The 22,277-nt window shown below is 41.5% G+C and overlaps 3 protein-coding genes across 3 annotated transcripts in view; 2 read left to right on the forward strand and 1 right to left on the reverse strand.

Annotated features, from left to right (window-relative positions):
• Positions 1 to 22,277, forward strand: part of Vsig1 (V-set and immunoglobulin domain containing 1) — a 197,463-nt gene that overhangs the window by 42,197 nt on the left and 132,989 nt on the right.
• Positions 3,494 to 4,599, reverse strand: LOC119805352 (Y-box-binding protein 3-like). The gene is given in 3 exon segments (XM_038317313.1): positions 3,494 to 4,092; positions 4,094 to 4,521; positions 4,524 to 4,599. Coding segments are annotated over 3 exon segments (1,029 nt in total). The 3' UTR covers positions 3,494 to 3,567.
• The window catches only part of LOC119804375 (retinol dehydrogenase 13-like), a 41,824-nt gene continuing 28,609 nt past the window's right edge, over positions 9,063 to 22,277 (forward strand). Inside the window, exons 1-2 of the mRNA XM_042054342.1 lie at positions 9,063 to 9,148; positions 11,646 to 11,781. Coding sequence (XP_041910276.1) covers positions 9,063 to 9,148; positions 11,646 to 11,781 — 222 coding nt within the window. The remainder of the gene's footprint in view (positions 9,149 to 11,645; positions 11,782 to 22,277) is intronic.

A 22,277-nucleotide genomic window follows, 5' to 3' on the forward strand; every position in this document is an offset into this window, starting at 1 on the left:
CTGAATATTAGTTTCTCTCTGTGGGCCTATGTTGAGGACCAAATGGCAAAACTGCGTGTACAGTTGGAGGGTGTTTTCTATGATTCTTTTTTTTTTGAGACAGAAACTCACTATGTATATGTAGATCATACTGGCTTTGAACTTACAGAGATACGTCTGTGTCTGACTCCTAAGTGCTGGGAGTAAAGATGTATGCCCACCAGTTGCCACTCTGGTTCTTTTTTACTGAAATGCATAAAGTAAGAATATACATATATCCCTTTGCATATATAAAAGAGAACTGAGGCAGTAGAGTATAAATGCCTTACTTTTAACATTTGTTATTTCAGGGAGGTAGGTTCAAAGGGGCAGTCAAGGGAAAGTGGATTTCCTTTTAAAAATTCTTTCTTTGGTTTCATTTGTTTTAAAGATAATAGGTTTGCATGCATTAAGAACCTCTAACATTAGCCAGGCAGTGTGGCCCAGGCCTTTAATCTCAGCTCTTGGAAGGCAGAGGCAGGTGGGTCTCTGAGTTCATGGCCAGCCTAGTCTACAGAGTTCCAGGACATTTGGGTCTATGTAGAGAGACTCTTATCTTAAAAACAATTATAAAAAAAAGCAAAAATCTGAAATATTATGACATTTTAGTAGTAATTTTCTTTGGCATATTTTCAGTAGTAATTTTTAATAGGAATATTGAGTTGTTTGAGTTTTTGTTTCTGTGACAAGGACTCACTATGTAGCCCTGGCTGGCCTAAGATTTTTTTTGCTGACCAGGCTGACCTCAGATTTACAGAGATCAACCTGCCACCGCCTCTGAAGTGCTAGGAGTAAGTGTATGTACTACCAAGCATGGCTAGAACATTTTCTAAAACAGTTTTTTTATATATTTTTATATTCTTATAAAAATGTTTAGAGGCTGGAAGCACAGGTCAGGTCAGTTGGTAACAGCAACTGCCACATAGATGGAGGACTAGAGTTTTGAATCCTCAAAATCTACACAAAGCCAGGTATCTCTAATCCCAGTCCTCTGGAGGGTAGAAGAAAGGCAGCAACAGGTAGCTCAGAAGCCAGCTAGCCTGGCTTTGTGAATAGCAAAACAAGAGATGCAGCCAGCAGGTGGTGGCACACATCTTTAATCTCAGCAATCCTGGAAGTGGAGGCAGGTGGATTTCTGTGAATTCAAGACTAGCCTGGTCTACAAAGTAAGTTCCAAGGACAGCCAGGGCTGTTACACAGACAGACACTGTCTCAGAAAAAAATGTAGTCTCGAGGAGGAATCTGAGGTTACACTCTAACCTACAGACAGCCATGGCAAGCACATGCCCATAGCCACACACACACACACAAATTTTTTAAAGTTTATGATAAGATTTACTATAGTTCCCCAAATAAATATAATTTTCCTGATACATCAGATAATTGTAAATATTCTTTTAAAAGTTATCAACATTTGTTCATTATGTAATGTGGGTTTTATACACAGACACTGGGGGGGGGATTGATTTCACATAAGAAAAATTTTAACATTTGTCTTTCTGTGGCTCATTTTCTTAACATCATGACCTCCAGTTTTATTCATTTTCTTACAAATGACAAGATTCGTTTGTTAATTTTTTGTGTATAGTATATGTGAGTGTATATATGTACTTCAGATTTTCCACTGTCCTTGTTTTTTAATAGCTGAGTAGTACTCCATTGTGTAAATTTTACACGTCTTTGGAAATCAGCCATATGTCTGATTTCAGGTTGATGAAGATGTTTTCCCATTCTGTAGGCTGCCATTTTGTTCTATTGACAGTGTACTTTGTCTTACAGAAACTTTTCAGTTTCATGAGGTTCCATTTATTGTTGATTACAGTGTCTGTGCTAATGTGTTACCTCCTGTGCTAATGCTTTTGAGATTATTACCCACTTTCTCTTCTATCATGTTCAGTATATTAGGACTTTTCTTGAGGTCTTTGATCCACTTGGACTTGTATTTTGTTCAGGGCGATATAGATCCATTTGCTTTCTTTTGTAAGCAGGGACTGTTCGTTCGTTTCCCAGCCACCCAGACCCAAATAATAACACAGAAACTATATTAATTACAACACAGTTTGGCCAATAGCTTAGGCATATTTTTAACTAATCCATAATTCTTGTCTGTGTTAGACACATGGCTTGGTACCTTTTATTAGTGAGGCATTCTCATCTTGCTTCCTCAGTGTCTGGGTGATCACAGCAGGCTGAGCCTTTTCTCTTCTCAGAATTCTATTCTGGCCACCCTACCTATACTTCCTGCCTGGCTACTGACCAATCAGTGCTTTATTAAACCAAGTGACAAATCTTTACAGGGTACAAAACCTTGTCCCACAGTACTCTTTTTGTTGTTTGGTTTTTTATTTTGATTTTTAGAGACAGGGTTTTTCTGTGTCACAGCCCTGGCTGTCCTGGAACTCACTCTGCAGTCCAGCCTGGCCTTCAACTCACAGAGATCACCTGCCTCGTCCCCCCCCCCCCCCCCCCCCGTATGCTGGGATTAAAGGATTTGCTTTCTTCTACATGCCAATTTCCGGTTAGACCAGCATCATTTATTGAATATGCTTTCTTTTTTTCATTGTATAATTTAGGCTTTTGGGTATCCATAGTTGGATGGATTTATGTCTGGATCTTCAGTTCAATTCCATTTATCCACCTGTCTGTTTTTATGCCAACATCATGAGGTTTATATTACTATAGCTCTGTAGTAGAGCTTGAAATCAGGGATGGTGATACTTCCAGAAGTTCTTTTTTTTTTGTACAGGATTGTTTAGCTATTCTGACTTTTTTTCTGTATGAAATTGAGTATTGTTCTTTTAAGGTCTATAAAGAATTGTGTTGATTTTAGTGGGGATTGCACTGAATCTGTAGATTGCTTTTTGATAAAATGGCCATTTTTACCATTTTAATCCTACCAAGCTGGGTGGTGCTGGCATATGCCTTTAATCCCAGCACTTGGGAGACAGAGGCAGGCAGATCTCTGAGTTCAAGGACAGCCTGGTCTACAAGAGTTAGCTTCAGGACAGGCTCCAAAGCCACAGAGAAACCCTGTCTCAAAAAAAAAAAATTTAAAACCAAAACAAAGAGGTAATAAACAACTCAAACACATCTATAATGGGAATAAAAATTCAATTCAGCAAAACAAAAAGTTCCCAGGATTGACAGTTTCACTTCTGAATTCTATAAGGCCTTGCTCTTCAAACTATTTTTTATATTTATTTTTATTTCTGTGCACATGTGTATACCTGCTTGCATGCATGAGTGCCATATGTCCACAAATATCCCCAGAAGCCAGAAGATGGACACAGATCCCTTGGGACTAGCGTTAGCACACAGTTGTGAGGTACTAGATATGGGTGCTAGGAACCAAACAATGCCCTCTATAAGAACAGCAAGAGAACAGTAAACATTCTAATGTCCAAATCTTGGTTAGTCTTCCATTTTATTGCTTAGATGTTTCTTTGGTGTTGGTAAGGTCGTGGGTGTACTTTTTGCCTTGTTTTAGAATGGTCTTTAATTCTTAAGGTCACCCTGCTGGTGGTGAAGGTGCCTGGGGGGCCAGGGTCACTAGGCACTGCTCTGCTCCATGGCTGGAGCTGGGTTCTCAGTTGCTGCTTCACCAGCCTTGGTCTCTTTGCCATCTTGTGAAACAGTGTTCAGGGGACAGGGGTGGCGCTGATAGTTGTAGGGGCGTCGGAATTCACGGTGGGCAGATGGCTGTTTCGGGCCATTGGCAGCTTGCTGATTCTCTTTATCTTCAGCCTCTCCAATAGCAGGGGCAGGTCGTGGGCGAGCAGGTCCCCTGCGGAACCTTGGGCGGTAAGTTGGATTCCGATGAACCTGGAGCTGTGCTCCCTCAGGGACTCCTTCCTTCATCTCACCAATCTCACCAGCTTGCATTCTGTTGGGATGGGGAAAGACCCCTGAGCGATGGTCAAAGGTCTGTCCCACGTGGTAAGGCGGAAAACGCCGCTGCCGGTATGGAGGGCGATACTGGGGATGGCGCAGCTGATTCCTGGCCCCAGAGAACTGCCCATCTGTGGCAGGGGGTTCAAATCCTTCACTGCTGCCGCTCCCTTCCTCCTCCTCCTCCTCCCAGCGTAATTACGGGAGGTCCACAGCGTCTGCCATAGTAGCCGCGTCTGTAGAGGCGCCACCGATCAGCAGCATAACGACTCCCTTCTACAGGAACTCCATTTGGACCAGTCACATTTGCTGCTTCAGCACCCTTTTCTCCTTCAACCACATCAAACTCTACAGTTTCTCCATCTCCCACACTGCGCAGATACTTGCGTGGATTATTCTTCTTGATGGCGGTCTGGTGTACAAACACATCTTCTTTGGTGTCATTTCGACTTATAAATCCATATCCATTTCTGACGTTGAACCATTTGACAGTGCTAAGGACTTTGGTGGCGAGAACTTTCTTCTCCGCGTCCTCGCTGCCCGCGGGGGCTGCGTTTCCGCCATGGCTCCCCGCGAGCAGAGCAGCGGGCGCCGGGGCCCTGGGGCGCGCCGCCGCGCCGGGCTCTTGGGCGCGGTGGCCGCGGCCTGCGGGAGCGTGGTGCCGTCGGTGGTGGCCTCGCCTGCCTCACTCATGCCGCCTCTCCGCTCTCTCCCGGCACCTCGGTGGCGGTTAGCGCGGTGGCGGTCGCGGTGGCCGGCTTGCTCTCGGGGAGGCCGGTGCAGATCTGCTCGAGGGCGGGGGAGGGGGGGCAGTCTCGCTGGGTCTCTCGGCCCCAAAGATGGCCCCGCACAAGTGCTCCACTAGTTTTCTTTTATTAAAAACAGACCTTTTTCATACAATTTATTGATTACAGTTTTTCCTCCCAGAACTCCTCAACTCTTCCCCACCTCCGCTCTCATCTGAATCATCACCCCTCTTTTCTTAGAAAACAGAATGATAATAAAACAAAATGAAATAAGATAAATAAGACCTGAATATGACAAAGCAAACAAATGGAAAAAAGAGAAAGCATAAGAAACACATATAGAGCTGGAGAGATGGCTCAGAGGTAAAAGCACTGACTTTCCTTCCAGAGGTCCTGAGTTCAATTCCCAGCAACCACATGGTGTCTCACAACCACCTGTAATGAGATCTGGTGCCCTCTTCTGATGTGCAGGCATACATGCAGACAGAACACTCTATACATAATAAGTAAATCTTAAAAAAAAAAAAAGGTTAACATCCTCAGGAATCTCATAAAAGCACTAAATCAGAAACCATAATAACGCACGCACGCACACAACATTATGAAACAGAGAACCTCCAAAGACACCTTTGAGTTCATTTCATGTTGGTGATCAATTGCTGGGTATGGGGGCTGGCTTTGGTTTGTATCTCCAGTGAGAACTAATTTTTCGTTTTCGAGTGGTTATCAGTTGGAGAGCTTCTGAGTTAGGGATATGGGGGTTTATGTCCAAGTTTTCTCTGAGCTCTGGGACCGAATCTGGTGCAGATCTGTGCATGCCCTATGCTTGCTTTCGTAGTCTTTGTGAGTTCATGTGTGCACCTCAGTCATGCTCTGTTTAGCTCTTGTCTCTTTGATATTCTCCGTACTCTCTGGCTCTTACAATCTTTCCGTCTCCTCCTCTGCAGGTTCCCTGAGCCGTGAGGGGAGGGATTTAATGGATATGGTTTAGGACTGAGTGAGTGTTTCAAGGTCTCACTCTCTGTATATCTGGCTCCGGGTCTCTGTATTTGTCCCCATCTACTGCAGGAGAAAGCTTCTCTGATGATGGCTGAGCAAAGCTCACGGGTCTGTGGGTATAGTAGAATGTACTTAGGAGTCATTTTATGTCTACATGAGTTCCCATGGGGCCAACTTGGTTAGATGTAATCAAATCCTGGTACTAAAAGCTTCATTTGGTGACAGGATGTGTTTGTTTCCCCTATCATTTGGCTAGTTCATATGGATCGCCCTTCATAATATGTATTTATTTTGTTAAGTTTTTACTGTATTAGGATTCCATACTAGTGAAATACCCCTTAATTTTAACTGTCTCTCCCTGTATTTCCTCCTACAACCCCCCTCTCCTCCTCCTCCTCCTTCCCACTTGATCCTCTCACTTCTACTCCCTCCTCATCTGTAGTAAGGAGCTGAGGGCAGGCCTGCTTTTCATCCCGCCTGGCTCCTGCATAGCTAGCTTAGCCCTGGAAATAACAACACACAAACTGTATTCTTTTAAACACTGCCTGGCCCATTAGTTTCAGCCTCTTATTGGCTAATCCTCACATTTTGCTTTAATCCATATTTAATAATCTGTGTAACACCATGAGTGGTGTCTTACCTGGAAAGATTCAGCATGTCTGACCTGGCGGCTAGCTCCATCGCATCTGTCCCAGAGAGGAGAGGCATGGTGATTGCCCGAGGTATCTGCCTCACTCCCAGCATCCTGTTCTGTCTACTCTACCCACCTATGTTCTGACCGATCAGGCCAAGCAGTTTCTTTATTAATTAACCAATGAAATCATCAGATAGATAGAAGACACACCTACATCACTCATCTATGCATATTTTCTATTTTCCTTTCCTTATGAGATCTATCTATTTCCTCTAGTTACTTACTCTCTGCCCACCCTTTGTGATTCTATGGATTGTAGCTTGGTTATTATTGCCTTCATAGCTAATATCTACATAGAAGCAAATACTTACCATATTTATCTTCCTGAGTCTAGAATACCTCACTCAGTGTGATTATTTTTTCTAATTTCATCCATTTCGTACACATTTCATGATGTCATTTTTCAATGTCTGAGTATAAAATTATACAGAGTATAAATGTACCACATTTTCCTTATCCATATTTCTGTTGAGGGGCATCTAGGTTGTTTCAAATTTCTGACTATTCTGAATAACAGCAATGAACATGGTTGAGCAAGTGTCTTTGTGGTAGGATAAAACATCCTTTGGGTATATGCTGGAGTGGTGTAGCTGGGTCTTGAGGTAGACTGATTCCCAGCTTCCTGAGGACTGCCACAATGATTTCTGTAATGGTTGTATGAGTTTGCACTCCCAAGTCATGTTTCTTGGATGCAGCCAAAGGATGGCTCCTATTTTTACATCCTTTCTGTTACTTTATATCTTTTTATTGGGGAATGAAGACCAACGATTGTTGATTTCTGCCATTTTGCTGTTTCTGGGGGAGACCACCAAGGCCATCAGAGGGCTGATGCATGTACAGTAAGAAGGAAGTCCAGTTAAATACTACTCAGTAGCCATATTGATTCAGACAGCTAGAGTATCTCACCAGGTAGTTTATTTCAGGCATATTTAGGCACAAGACAATCTGGAAAAAAAGTTTTGTGATGATAATTAACCCAATCCCATGTGCACAACCAAGCTTAAGACATGATTACATTGAAACTCTTTGTAAAGTATGCTTGACCTCTTCCATAAAGATGAGTTCTATAGATTGACTGCATGTGACGTTTAGGGGATGGATCTGGTGTGATTTCTCCATTGTAAAGACAGTGTGACACCAGGCTATAAACTACCTGAGCTCCTGTTTTTAAAGAATATGTAATGTCTCCCGAAAAGGTGGGTTTTATAGATTGACCTAAAAATAATGATCAAGATAAGGATCTGAGGAGAAGGATGGAGGGGGATGCAGGTATGGCCTGGCGATACAGATAGCTCAGAGGTCACCAGGCCACATAGCATCCATTCTCAGCTTTCTGGGCGGAAAACAGGTTATACATATATTCCTTTGAAGAGACAACTGTGCATGCTTCCCATTGCTGGCTGTCGTGGTGCTCATCTGGGAGCCCAAGGACCTCTGTGTGCCTTACCTGCAGTCATTGTTGTATTTCCTTTCTTTGGACTTTGCTGGTCTGGAATTATTCCCTGGGTTTTCATGGATATGTTAACCTCCTTAGGTTGTAGTTTGCCTTCTAGCACCTTCTGTAGGGCTGGATTTGTAGATAGATACTGCTTAAATTTGGTTTAGTCATGGAATGTGTTATTTTTCTCCGCCTTTTGTGACTGAAAGTTTTGCTGAGTGTAGTAGTGTGTGGTTTCTTGGAGTCTGCAGAAATCTGCCCAGGCCATTCTGGCTTTAAGGTATCCATTGAGAAGTCAGATCTTATTCTAATAGGTCGGCCTTTATATATTACTTGGTCTTTTTCCCTTGTAGCTTTTAATATTCTTTATTTGTTCTGTACATTTAGTGCTTTGATTATTATGTGTCAAGGTGATTTTCTTTTCTGTACCAATCTATTTGGTTTTCATTATGCTTCTTGTACTTTGATAAGTATCTCCTTTAGGTTAAAGAAATTTTCTTCTATGATTTTGTTGAAAATATTTTCTGTGCCTTTGACCTGTGTTCCTTCTTCCTCTATTACTATTATTCTTAGGTTTGTTCTTTTCATAGTGGCCCATATTTCCTATCTGTTTTTTGCCAGGAGTTTTTATATTTAACATTTTCGTTGACAAATGTATCAATTTCTTTCACTATGTATTTGATGCCTGAGATTATGTCTTCCATCTTTGTAGTCTGTGGGTGAAGCTTGCTTCTGTGGATTTTGTCTGAATTCCTAAATTTTTCATTTCCAGCTTTCTGTCAGTTTGAGTTTTCTGTATTGATTCTATTTCAACTTTCAGGTCGCGAACAGTTTTGTTTCCATCAACTGTTTGTGTTTTTATAGGTTTCCTTTTGGGGTTTATTTCTTTTAAGGATATTTATCATATTCAAAGAGGCTGTTTTAAGGTCCTATTTCTGTGTTTCAGCTATGTTGGAATATTCAGGGTCTGTTGAGGTAGGGTTGCTGGGATGTTTGGAGACATATTGTCCTGGCTGTTACTGATTGTGTTTTTAGGCTTGCATCTAGGCATCTGGGATTTGGAAGATTAATTCTAGGCGTTGATATCTGGTCTTGTCTTTGTTGGGTGGATGTTTTGTTCCTTGGTTTCTGTTTCCTCTCTTGTTCTTAGGAGAGTGTGGTGACTGTGTGTTGTGTAGGATTAAAATTTTCTGATTGGTTCTGATTGCTGTGAGGACTGGGGTTTTGAGGTAAAATGTGTTTTGGGGTATTGGGGCCTGACACTTAGGATGGACTGGGGATGGTAGAGGACCTTCACAGGAGGGAAGAAAGAAGAATGTTCCACCAGAATCTGCTTTGTTACTCCCATGGGAATGGGAGCAGAGAGTAAGGAGAGGTCACCGCAGGTCTTCTACAGAGCTGCCGTGAGACTGGGGGATTGGGCTTGGAGGAGTGGAGGGAGAGAAGATGTGCAGTTAGCCTATCTGCTTCCCTGGTCAGAATGGCCTGGCAGTTCCTAAGAGCTGGGACAGAGCAGTGGGTCAGGGGAAAGGAAGGTTGGCAGGGAATGTCAGTGTGATCCCCTGGAGATGGAAATAGGAGGAGAAAGGAGGCTGTGATTCATACATGTTCTGCGCAGAGCTGGGGGTGAGAGTAGGGACTGGATTTGGAGGAGCAGAGGGAGAAGTGAAGATCTGCCATCAGCCCACCCAGTTTTCTGACTGGAGTGGCCTGTGGGTTCCCAGGGAGTGCCTGCTGCAATTGGGGGCTGGGATGATACAAGAGTTGGGAGAGAGGGAGGTTCAGAGGGGAAGATATGTGGGATCCAGTGGCCGTTGGTTTTGGGGAGGCTGCCACAGGTTTTCTATTGTACAGCTGGGGATGAGACTGGGGGATTGCATCTCACGAAGCAGAGGGAAAGGAGGAGACCTGCAGTCAGCCTACAATAGCTGCTGCTTTCATCAGGGATTGCACAGTGGCTGAGTTCTTTATTCAAGCACTCATAACTACAAACTCCCCTCTTAGAACTTCTTGTATTCTATTCTAAAAATTTGAATAAATTGTGTTTTTACTTTTTGAATATAGGATTTTTAAATATACTTCTGTGGTGGCCCACAAATGACTCAATTTCCACCTGGAGTCAATTCTGACGTAAAACTCAGTTGAGTTCAAGCTTGCCTTCTCTACCTGCCTCCTTGAGGGCTGTGAGAATGTTCTGATTAAGCCCGTGGGAAAGAACACATTATCTACTAAGACACAAACTTGGTGTACAGCCGAGGATACATCCAGACAGAAAAATAAAACTGCTTGCTCAAGGACAGAGTAGTCTTGTGGTTAGATACTGACTGACTGTGCTGTGCTTTGTTCTGCTTTTGTGTCTAAGCAGGCTCTGAAATAAAGTCGGGGCTGATTGGTATTTACCAACACACCTCCTGGATCTATCCTGTGTTTTCTGTCTGTTTCTTTCATCTGACATTTTCTTGGCCTTAGTGCCCCCACCCCTGACTCCAGGTACCCTAGCGGACTTTGTTGGAGCAGGCTCATACATACTTCTTGATTTCTTCAGTGATCATTCCAGAGTGTTGCTTAATCTACATGTCTGCATATTTTAGGTAGTTTCTCTTGCTATTGAGTTGTAGTTTGATTTCATTATGACCTGATGAAATTAAAGAAGTTATTTCTTTTCTATTTGTTATGTGGCCTAAAATGTGTTTTTTTTAAGAGAAGGATCCATTTGATGCTGAGAAGCGTGTGTATCGTAGAGCTGTTGCTTACATTGCTCTATAGATGTTGGTTAAGTCCCTCTCGTCTGTGGTGCAGTGTAACTCTGGAGTTTCACTGACTCTGAGTGGTTTGTCTATTAATAGTGAGATAGACCATTATCTATTAATGACAGTAGATATTGAAATAACAGACTATTATTGAGTCTGAAACTATTTTTCCTCTGTCAGGTAGTGTTTTATGAAATTGAACGTACCCCTCATTATAATATGTAGTGATCATATTTGTCTCTCAACTTTTGCCTAAGAGTACTTTATTAGAACTATAGTTACTCCTGCTTGTCTTCAGCGTTCACTTACTGAATTTCTACATGCTTTTCCATCCCTTTGCTTTAATGTCTTTACCAGTGAGCTGGCACATTTGGATCTTGATTTTTAAATTTATTTATTTATTTATTTATTTATTATTCACTGTTTTTCATTGTTGTTTGTTTTTATTGGACATTGAGTTTCATTTCCATTAGGTTTTTTCTTTTCCTAATTTCAATTTCCTTGATGAATTTCCTCGCCAGGTCCTGAATTGATTTTACTTACTTCATTTATCAGTTTCCTTGAATCGTTTTTAAATTCTTTGATCACTTTTTTTCCATGAGACTTCTGAGTTCTTTGCTGACATTCCAGCCATTTCAGAATGTTTAGATTCTGTAGTTGAGAAGTTGCAGTCTTTTGGAGGAGTCATTTTACCTTGTTTTGTTTTTTTTGGGGGGGGGGATTTGGGTTTCTGAGTTGTAATTTGCATAGGTGTTTCTCCTCATTTGATTTAGGCTCTTCTTTATGAGTGCCGTTTTCTTGAAGGTGTCCCTGCTCAGGAATGGTCCCAGAGGAGAAAACAAATTGATATTACAGCACAATACTAAACCATTCCAGATAACAGAAATACTATTAAAATTAATTAAAGCCAACTGCTGTACCACCAATAACCATGTACAAACAAATGGTAACAAGAATATAGTATAAGTGTCTTAGTTATGTTACTGTTGCTGTGAAGAGACGCAAGGAGCAAGGCAACTCTTTTAAAAAAACGCATTTAATTGGGGACTTGCTTCAAGCAGACAGGCATGGCCCTGGAACAGAAGCCCAGAACTTTATATCCTGATCCACAGGCAGCAGGCAGAGAGAGACGTGGGTGTCAAAAGCTCACACCCAGTGACATACCTCTTCCAAGGAGGACATACCACTGTCAACAAGGACATGCCTCCTAATCCTTCTCAAACAATTCACCAACTGGCAGCTAAGCACGTAAATAAATGAGCCTATTGGAGCCATTCTCATTAAAGCACCACAGTAAGTTACAAAGTTAGAAATTAGAGTAATTGTAATAAGTGAATTATATACAAGTAGAGAGCTGGAAAGGGAAAACGAAAAAAAAAACACATAAAGGAAAGGAAATAGAAAAGCAGAAGTGTGTGAGGGAAACAAAGGGAACAAATACAGAGATAAAATTAGACGAAGGGAATAACAGTAACAAGAATAAAAATGAAAACCTGAAGGCAGCTGTCTTAGGGTTACTACTGCTCTGAGGAATCACCGTGACCAAACTCAGCTTGGGGAGGAAAGGGTTTATTTTGCTTATGATTCCATGTATCTATCTGTTCATCGCTGAAGGAAGTCGGGATAGGAACTTAAGCAGGGCAGGAACCTGGAGGCAGGAGCTGATGCAGAGGCCATGGAGGGGTGCTGCACTGACTTGCTGCTCATAGCTTGCTCAGCCTGTTTTCTTATAGAGCTCCCAGGGGTGACCCCACCAACACTGGCCTGGGCTCTTCCCTATAAATCACTAATTATGAAAATGCCTTACAGCCAGATCTTATGGAGGCATTTTCTCAATTGAGGCTCCTTTCTCTCTCGTAACCCCCTCTGTGTCAAGTTAACATAAAACCAGCCAGTATGGCAACTTAAACTAAAAATAACACGGAGAGAGAGGGAGGGAGAGGAGAACAACAGCAAAAGAGAAACGTGCTGTTGTTATCTTAGTCCTTTAGTACTGGACTCTTCAGAGAGGCTTATGGTAAGTTGATTCTGGAATCGTTGTCTTTCCTCCAGCTCAGCTGGTACTGAGCCCTGGCCAGTTCAGAGCCTGAAGGGGAAGCCTAGCCCAAAACCTTGTTTTGTAAGGCGTGTCCCCCTTGGTCTGAAGGCGTGCCCCCCTTAGTCTAAAGGCGTGTCCCTCTTAGGCGTGTCCCTCTTAGGCGTGTCCCCCTTAGGCTAATATTGACTTATAAAATCTTGCGGGCCTGCGGCCCGCTCTCTCTTTGTTTTCCTGCCCTCCTCGCTGGAACCTTGGATTTGTAAGTTCCCTTTCTTTTCCTTTATTAAAACTGACTTATATATATTAAAGCTTGTCTGGTGAATCATAACTGCCGATCAACCACGCACCTTCATTTGGCGTCCAACTAGGGCATTTGGGAGCCTTCAGCTCCAGTTCCCACACTGCGTGGCAGGGATTCGGCCTTGGGCTCTTGATTGCTTCAGAGCAGTTTCCCAGACTAGCCTGTCCGAGCCCCGCTTGTACGGAGCAAAGGACGTGTGTGTGTGTGCGCGCGGGTGACTCAGTCCGAGCTCGCTAACCCCTCAGGCAGCACCAGTCCCGGCTGAGTTCGGCCTGGGCCCTGACCTGCCGGAGACTAGCGGTTACTGCCAGAGTCCCAACATTTGAGCTCCGCCGGTACTGCAGACTCGGTTTGGCCGAGCGGTTATTGCCCTAGCGACCTACTGGCAGGGAACGGTCATTTCAGGTAAAATTTCTTTTGATTAAAAAAAAAAAAAAAAAAAAAAATGTCTGACCATATCACCGTTGAAAGCTTCTGCAGTCTATTTAATTGTACTATGGTAGAAATATTACAGGATACATATGATATTCCCATAACTTGGATGTTTATAGGGCTTGCAATTTTTCTCGTATTTGGTTTCTCCCTTACATGGTTTGAAAATAGAAAAATGATAAAGTCCTTACAGAATGAAACCAGGATTCTTAGGACAGAGGTTGAATGCTTAAGAAAGGGCACAACTGTTTTGAGTAACAACTTTAAGTCGGTCGAGGTATTTGCAAAAACAATTCAGACTGACACCAAGAAAGAGTTTGAAGGTCTCAAGGAAGGGAATAGGGCTTTGTCTGATATGACTCGGTCAAATGAGCAAAATTTAGAAAAACTACAGTCTGATATTAAGGAGAGATTCATTGCTGCGGAGGAGAGAACAGCTGATTTGGATCGTAAACTTCAGTCCCTGTCTGAAACATTATCAGAGAGAATTAAAACTGCTGAATGTGAAAATCGGACTTTGTCTAAAGGATATGACAGATTGGCTGACAGATTGTCAATACAAGAAGGCACAATTCATGCCATGAAAATTCTATCCAAGGATGAGACACTAACTCTACTGGACAAACTTCATGTTTTGGAATCCTCCATGAAGGCCTTGGAGCATAATTCTGGACAGGAGATCCAGGCCTTACAGAAGGGAATAGTAAGCAGATTAGAAAAGATTGAGGAAATTATAGAACAGGAGCAAACGGTACAAAGGCGAAATTTAACTCCGTCAATGAGTAAAACTCTCCGGGATAATTTCCATAAAGTTCTACCTGCCTTTCCAATAGTAACGTCAGAAAAGGTGACTGGTTCCAAAAACCCTAAAGTCATCAAGGAATATACATGGGAACCCGTCCGTATGAATGATCTCAAAGAAATTAAACAAGCCATTATGAACTTTGGGCTACATTCGTCCTTTGTTAGAGAGATGCTCAAAACTTGGTCTATAAGCAATAAGGCAACGCCCCATGATTGGGTACAATTAGTATCAGCTGTTCTAGAGAGTGGGTCACAATTAAATTGGAAATGCATGTTCAGACAAGAGGCTAAACTTTTAGAACAGCAGGAAAGAGCAAAGGGAATTGAGATCTCCCTAGATCAAATTCTAGGTGAAGGACTTTTCTCCGATCCTCTGGAACAAGCGAATTATGATGAACACACCTTATCCATATGTACTACAGCAGCTTTAAAGGCTTGGGACAGGGTTCAAGACCCAGGACAGAGACTGGAATCATATATCAGAGTTAAACAGGGTCAGAGAGAACCCTTTAGTGATTTTTTACAAAGGCTAACTAAAGCTGTACAGATAGGGATATCTGACCCAGAAGCAAGACGTATAATAATTGAATCTTTGGCTTATGAGAATGCCAATGTGGAGTGTAAAAGGATCCTGGGGCCTTTAAAGATGAGATCAGCGCCCTTGGACGAATGGGTCTTACATACAATGAATGTTGAATCATTTGACTATGGCACTGAAGCATGGGTCGAAGAAGCAATTTCTAATGCAAAAAGGAGACATCAAGTTACCAAATGTTTTAATTGTGGCAAGATGGGACATATTAAAAGGAATTGCAGACAACGGATTTTCAGAAATAATAATAATAATAATAATAACAACAACAATAATAATAATAACAATAATAATAATAATGCCTCTTCTAGAAATAACAGACGTAGGAGGACTCAGCCTTCAGGTATATGTAGGAGATGTGGAAAAGGCAGACACTGGACAAATGAGTGCAGGTCAACAAGAGATAGACAAGGCAACCTGTTGCCACTGGGAAACTCAATGGGGGGCCTCTCGCAGGCCCCCATGGCGAATGTGGTCCAGTCATTTCCGGTTACTGCCGAGAACATGCCTCATCAAGAAAATTAGAAAGCCCCATGCCTGCTGTTAAAAGCAAAAATGGCCTGAAAGATGAGTTACGTGTATTTTGGCAGACTTTTATAAATGAACAAAGACCAAAGTTAAGAGTGTGTGTAAATGGCGTTTTTATTACTGGCCTACTGGACACAGGTGCGGATGTAAGTATCATTACTCCAGAATCTTGGCATCCGTATTGGCCTCTTCAGGATGTAAATGTTCAGTTCCTGGGAATTGGAACCCTACCTCAAGTAAAGCAGAGCACGAGATGGGTTGAATGCATAGGGCCAGAAGGACAAATAGGAAAATTAAGGCCATATGTAGCCAATATTGCAGTGAATTTATGGGGTCGTGACCTGTTGCAGCAATGGAATACCCAAATTAACATTCCTGCTGCTTCTAGAGCCTATATCACCGAGGGAAATATTAAAAGATATTACAGAAGGCAGAAACCGGCTGTTCGGGCTGTACAAGAATGCAAAGCAATTGATGGCCCTTCAGAGATACGAACAGCACTGCCTCTAAAATGGTTGACTGAGAAACCAATATGGACAAAGCAATGGCCATTAGCTGAGGAAAAGTTGCAGGCTTTAGAACAGCTGGTACAAGAGCAATTAGATGCTCGACATATAGAAGAATCTACCAGCCCTTGGAATTCTCCTGTATTTGTTGTTAAGAAAAAATCTGGTAAGTGGAGAATGGTGACAGATCTCAGGGCTATCAATAAGGTTATTCAACCTATGGGCTCTCTGCAATCTGGAATTCCTCTGCCATCTTTATTACCAAAAGGATGGCCTCTCATAGTAATTGATTTAAAGGATTGTTTCTTCACTATACCTTTACAAGAAAAAGACAGAGAAAAGTTTGCCTTCACAGTGCCTACTTATAATAACTCTCAACCTACAAGGAGATACCAGTGGACCGTCCTCCCACAGGGCATGTTGAACTCTCCCACCCTGTGCCAATATTTTGTAAATCAACCATTGCAAATAATACGCAAGCAATTTCCCAACTCTATAATTTATCATTACATGGATGATATTCTGTTATCTGATTCAAACATGGTTACTTTAGAAAGACTGTTTGAAGAAGTAAAAATACTTTTACCTAAATGGGGATTGCAGATTGCTCCTGAAAAAATTCAGAGAGGAGATTCTGTTAATTATCTAGGTTATAAAATAGGTTTGCAAAAAATTAAGACACAAAAAGCACAAATTAGGAGAGATCGGTTACGGACTCTCAATGACTTTCAAAGGTTGTTAGGAGACATTTCCAGCTTACGACCAGCTGTTGGCATAACACCTGATATGATAATTCATTTAAATAAAACCTTGGATGGTGAAAAAGACTTAAACAGTCCCAGAGAATTAACAGCTGAAGCAGAAAAGGAGCTGAGAATGATTGAAGAGAAATTACAAGAGACACATGTGGACAGGGTGAATCCAGAGCTCAGTTGTATTCTCGTCATATTGCCTTCCAAAATTTCTCCTACAGGAATTTTAATGCAGAGAGATGATATTATCTTAGAATGGATCTTTTTACCACATAAACCAAGTAAGAAAATAAAAACTTATGTGGAAAAAGTCTCTGAATTAATTATAAAAGGCAAATTGAGACTTCGTCAACTAGCAGGCATAGACCCAGCAGAAATTATAGTTCCTTTCACTGCTGATGAACTAAAAAAATTGTGGGAAGATAACGAACCATGGCAAAGAGCTTGCGCTAATTTTTTGGGAGAAATCAATAACAACTATCCGAAAAGCAAGAGGCTTAACTTTATAAAGAGAACTTCTTGGATTCTCCCCCGAATCATCCGTGATGCTCCAATAACTGGAGCACGTACATTTTATACTGATGCTAATAAATCAGGGAAAGCAGGTTACAAATCAGAAGATTTGAGTAAGGTGGAACAAAGCCCTTATGATTCTGTCCAGAAGGCAGAATTATATGCCATTCTTATGGTGGTAAGGGATTTTAAAGAACCGCTTAATATAGTTACTGATTCACAATATGCAGAAAGAGTAATCTTACATATTGAAACTGCTGAATTTATACCTGATGATACAGAACTAACCTCATTGTTTATCCAGGTACAAGACATGATCAGGAACAGGCTTTGCCCTATGTATATAACACACATCCGATCTCATACGGGTCTGCCAGGTCCTCTAGCAAAAGGTAATGCAGAAATTGATCAATTGTTGATTGGTAGTGTGCTGCAGGCCTCTGAATTTCATAAAAAACATCATGTCAATAGCAAAGGCTTGAAGAAAGAATTTTCTATTACATGGCAACAAGCTAAGGAAATTGTAAAGAAATGCCCTACTTGCTCTTTTTATAACCAAACACCACTGCCTGCAGGGGCTAATCCAAAGGGCACTCAAAGGAATGAAATCTGGCAGATGGATGTGTTTCACTTTGCAGAATTTGGCAAATTAAAATATGTACACCACACCATTGACACTTATTCAGGTTTTCAATGGGCAACTGCTTTAAGCTCAGAAAAAGCTGATTCAGTAATCACTCATTTATTAGAAGTTATGGCCATCATGGGTATACCTACACAAATAAAGACAGATAATGGTCCAGCTTATGTCTCTAGGAAAATGAAACAGTTTTTTGCTTATTACAATATTAAGCATGTTACAGGTATACCATACAATCCTACAGGTCAAGCAGTCATAGAAAGATCAAATAGAACTATAAAGGATATGTTAAACAAACAGAAAGGGGTGGAAAATACCCCTAGAAATAGGTTACATAGTGCTTTATTAACCTTGAATTTTCTCAACGCTAATGAGAAGGGGACAACGGCTGCAGAAAGACATTGGATAATGGAAAAGTCTGCTGAATTAAATCAACCAGTTTATTTCAAGGATGTGCTGACCTCGCAGTGGAAGCCAGGAGATGTGCTGCGTTGGGGAAGGGGTTTTGCTCTTGTCTCCACAGGAGAGGAAAAATTGTGGATACCGTCAAAATTAATAAAGGTTCGGTTTGAAGAGAAGAAGCCCCTTGGAAAAGAAAAATAATTCATTCACAAGGATGATGATCATACTGATGGTAAGAAAAGCATATAGGTTGGGGGCAGGGTTCTTTTCTTATCTCCACAGGAAACCACTCATCTTCAAAGAACTTAAGGGACCCTGGATATTTAAATACTGATGCATGGACACTAGTTACAACCTGATATGGATCAACACAGAACCCGAATATGTTTAGTAAGTATAAAACATTTTTTTTACATATATACTGTGCCTTTATTTATATGTATATAGAGCTGGTTTTGGAGTTGGACTATGGCTCAGTCCTTCTTCAATTCCAAGCCTGTTTATAAGAGATATCTCAGAGTTTCTGTCTCAGGTCAGGAGCCATGAAATGGGACAGAATAATAATAATAATAATAATAATAATAATAATAATGATAATGATAATGATGATGATGATGATGATGATGATACTTGATAAACTTTCTTTGCCTTTCCTCATATCTGTCTGTCTTTATTATACCTTCCATCGAATATATATGTCTGTATATGTCTTTGTAGATAATGTTTACCTTTCCTGTAACAAACAACAAATTTTCCTTCAGTAATCTTTGAAGTTTCCAGGATGAAGATGGGGCCCCACAACATCAATTTCACCTGGTTACTATGACGTCATGTTTTTAATAGCGCTAAAATTAGACCTTTTTTTGGTTTTTTTTTTTTTTTTGGTACCAACTACACAAGACAGTTTCAAATGGTGTACAATTTTGACAACACTCTGGCCGGACCTCCTCAAAACACTCAGAGGCTAGTTACAATTTCCTCGACAAAATGTTATTCTGGGAATTTTACCATCATTTGCTTTCATGGAACCCCCTGAGAAGAACGTCGCCCCCATGTCAGCTAGAAGCAATCTTAGAGGACGACGCCCCCTCTCCCAACAGAGTTTGCCCTCTGGTTTAGGGACATCATTTAGTAGATGGTATAGGGTTGAGGGGATGGGGGAGGTATTATATGGACTCAGGGGTGTTTATAAAAAAAAAAAAAAAAGGGGGGGGGGGAGAATTACCTGGTTTGATGGGATGATTGGTATTTGTGAATTATTGTTATTAGAAAATTGCATTGGTGTTGATTCTTGTATATTGAACATTGTATGTGAGTATGCTTCTACCTCTATTGTATGAGAGTATGCTTCTACCTCTGTTTAAAACAATTGTTATATTGAGATATTTATCATATTGCAATGTACATTTCTACCTCTGATATTATTTGTATAATGACATTGTTTACGTTTGGGGATATTGTCCTCATTTATTGCACAGTTGTTTTTCAGGTTTTTTAGATACATAGAAATTATATTTAGTATAGATAGTATAATCTTCGACCTCTTTGAAGAGCTGTAGAACATGGCCTTTAATCTAACCTAGAGTTTGGTATTTATGAGACACAATCACTCCTGGCAACACCACTCTACTCCCGAGAGAATGTTGAGCACCAAAGACACTCCACTGGGAGCTTGTCTTCTTCTTGGCAGAAGTAGCCTTTAGGCAAAGAAAAAGCCCATACCTCGACCACTGACAGAGTTTCAGAGTATCCGTAAATGGATAAAAACAGGATTGTCTTATCTTGCCAAGACAGGGTTGGACAGTTCTAAAAAAAAGTTCCTTGCCTTTGAAAAATGTTATGTCAGTTGTGTTAGGCCTTAACCAAAGTTGGTTGCCTCAACATTGCAAAACGAAACTTTGGGTGACTGCCCAGGTAGTTAGTTGTCTCTGTCATTTGTTGCACATTTTGGAAGTTTCTTGTTTGTACTTCCTGGTTGCTTAAGTAATATTACTTCCCTTCTCAGATCTTTGATGGGGTTGAAGATTAGATAATTGTAGTTACCCTCTATATTATTTAGACTCCTTGAAATAGAATGCTTAGTAAAACTTTTGTTATATGTTTCTTCTTAATATTGTTTGTAATTTTATATTTATTATTTGTTCCTATTGAATATAGTTGTATTTGGTTTGGTTCTGTCTTATTTAGACAAAAGGGGGAGATGAAGGGGAAGCCTAGCCCAAAACCTTGTTTTGTAAGGCGTGTCCCCCTTGGTCTGAAGGCGTGCCCCCCTTAGTCTAAAGGCGTGTCCCTCTTAGGCGTGTCCCTCTTAGGCGTGTCCCCCTTAGGCTAATATTGACTTATAAAATCTTGCGGGCCTGCGGCCCGCTCTCTCTTTGTTTTCCTGCCCTCCTCGCTGGAACCTTGGATTTGTAAGTTCCCTTTCTTTTCCTTTATTAAAACTGACTTATATATATTAAAGCTTGTCTGGTGAATCATAACTGCCGATCAACCACGCACCTTCAAGAGCCAGTTGCCCCTCTGGCCTTCATTCCCTTTAAAAGCTTGGCCGTCTTGAGTCCCCAGAGCTGCTGCTCATTACACCCAGCCTTGCAGCCTGTGGGCCCAGCAGGTTTTCGCTTGTTCCAAAGACCAACCCTCTTCACACAGCCTGGTTGGCTAGTGGCAAAGCTGAGGGCCACCCCTTAAATGCATCAGAGAGTGAAGGAGAGCAAAGGGCTGAGATCTATACTGGAGTGAGAGAGCCGAGGGATCCCAGAATTAAGCCTACTGGGCTCTGTCTTCAGATCCCATCTGCAGTAATCCACTCTGTTGTAGGGAGGAGGATGCTGTAGAAACCATGCCATCCCCTGAACCTGGGCCCAAAATTCTCGGTCCTGTCTGCAGCCAAGCACATATGGCAGGGAGGCACCTCTAAAAGAACTGTCTACTCACTACCACTAACCAGGGGCTTGCGGTTTTCAGTCTCTATTGTTACCCTCAAGCAAGTTGTTGGATTTGCTCCTCACCTCAGGGTGCAGCCATGTACCAGAGTCTTATCCCCCTGCTGTCAAAAGTTCTCCGTGTGTCCACATCTGATTCTCATTCCATATTCCATAATTGTCTCTTGGGGACCATCTCCTGCCTAGATTAACTACCTGGAAAGCACATGTGATATGGATGGATGGAAGGACAGACAGATGATATATACTTTACATTTAGTTGTTCTATGTTTGCATGTGTCCTTATGTATCAAGGTATATGTAGAGAGGTCAGAGGACAAATTTTGGGGAGTTAGTCTTTTTTTCCACCATGCAGATTCCCGAGCCCAAACTGAAGTTGGTGGGCACCTTTACCTGCTGCACTGTCTCAGCAGCTCTAGATGCCTGTCAAATGTAGACCCCCCCTCTTTTCTCTTGCCTCCTGGCTCTTTGCACAGGTCGCCCCATGTGAATACCTCCAGTCTTTCCTCTTTCTGCCTCCATTGCTTCATGCCCATAACTCTGATTCAATTTCTTTTCCCCTTCATATAGGTGCTCAGATATTTCTTTCTCATATTTCTTGATCTTTCAAATGCTTTTTCACATTAGGCTAAATTGTGCATCTTTTCTGTGTTCCTATAACACATTCTATATCTTCTTATGGTATTTTTTCACTCGATTTCATCTATGATGTTATAATCTTTTTCCTGTTAACTTTGCTTTCCTTGAGTACATAGCTTATGTCTTAGGCATCTCTGTTTTGAGCATCTATCACAGTGATAAGCACCCAGTAACTTGTTAAATAATTAATTAATTCCATCAGTTAAGGCATAAGGAAACACCTCTTACCAAAACCACTTTATTTCCTGAAATGCCATTTCCTTCACAGACCAATTTTTCTGTGTTTGAACCACCTCCAACTTCTTGTGTCAGGGATTTCCTCTCAGTATTTGAAACCAACCAGTATCTGAGAGTTGAAATTTGTGACAAGTACTCTGGAAGGTTCCAGAATGAAGCTTCTGTGTGAATGATTAAAACAGCAAAGCTGTATATTGCAGACATTGAGGAAAATGACAGTAGTATAATTTGTTGTTTTAATTCATATCATTCTTGCCCATTTCTATTTCAGTGAGGGGGAATGTGAATAAGGCATGGGGTCATTCCTTTGTTCTCTGAATTGGGTACAGGTGCCTCAGCTCTTCTGGATCTGGTGGGGTGCTAGCTTCCATCTTGAGCACCAATCAGTGGCTCCCTGAGCTTGAGTTTTGTGAAACTA

This window comes from Arvicola amphibius, chromosome X (assembly GCF_903992535.2).
Source record: "Arvicola amphibius chromosome X, mArvAmp1.2, whole genome shotgun sequence".
In the NCBI taxonomy this organism is placed as follows: domain Eukaryota; kingdom Metazoa; phylum Chordata; class Mammalia; order Rodentia; family Cricetidae; genus Arvicola; species Arvicola amphibius.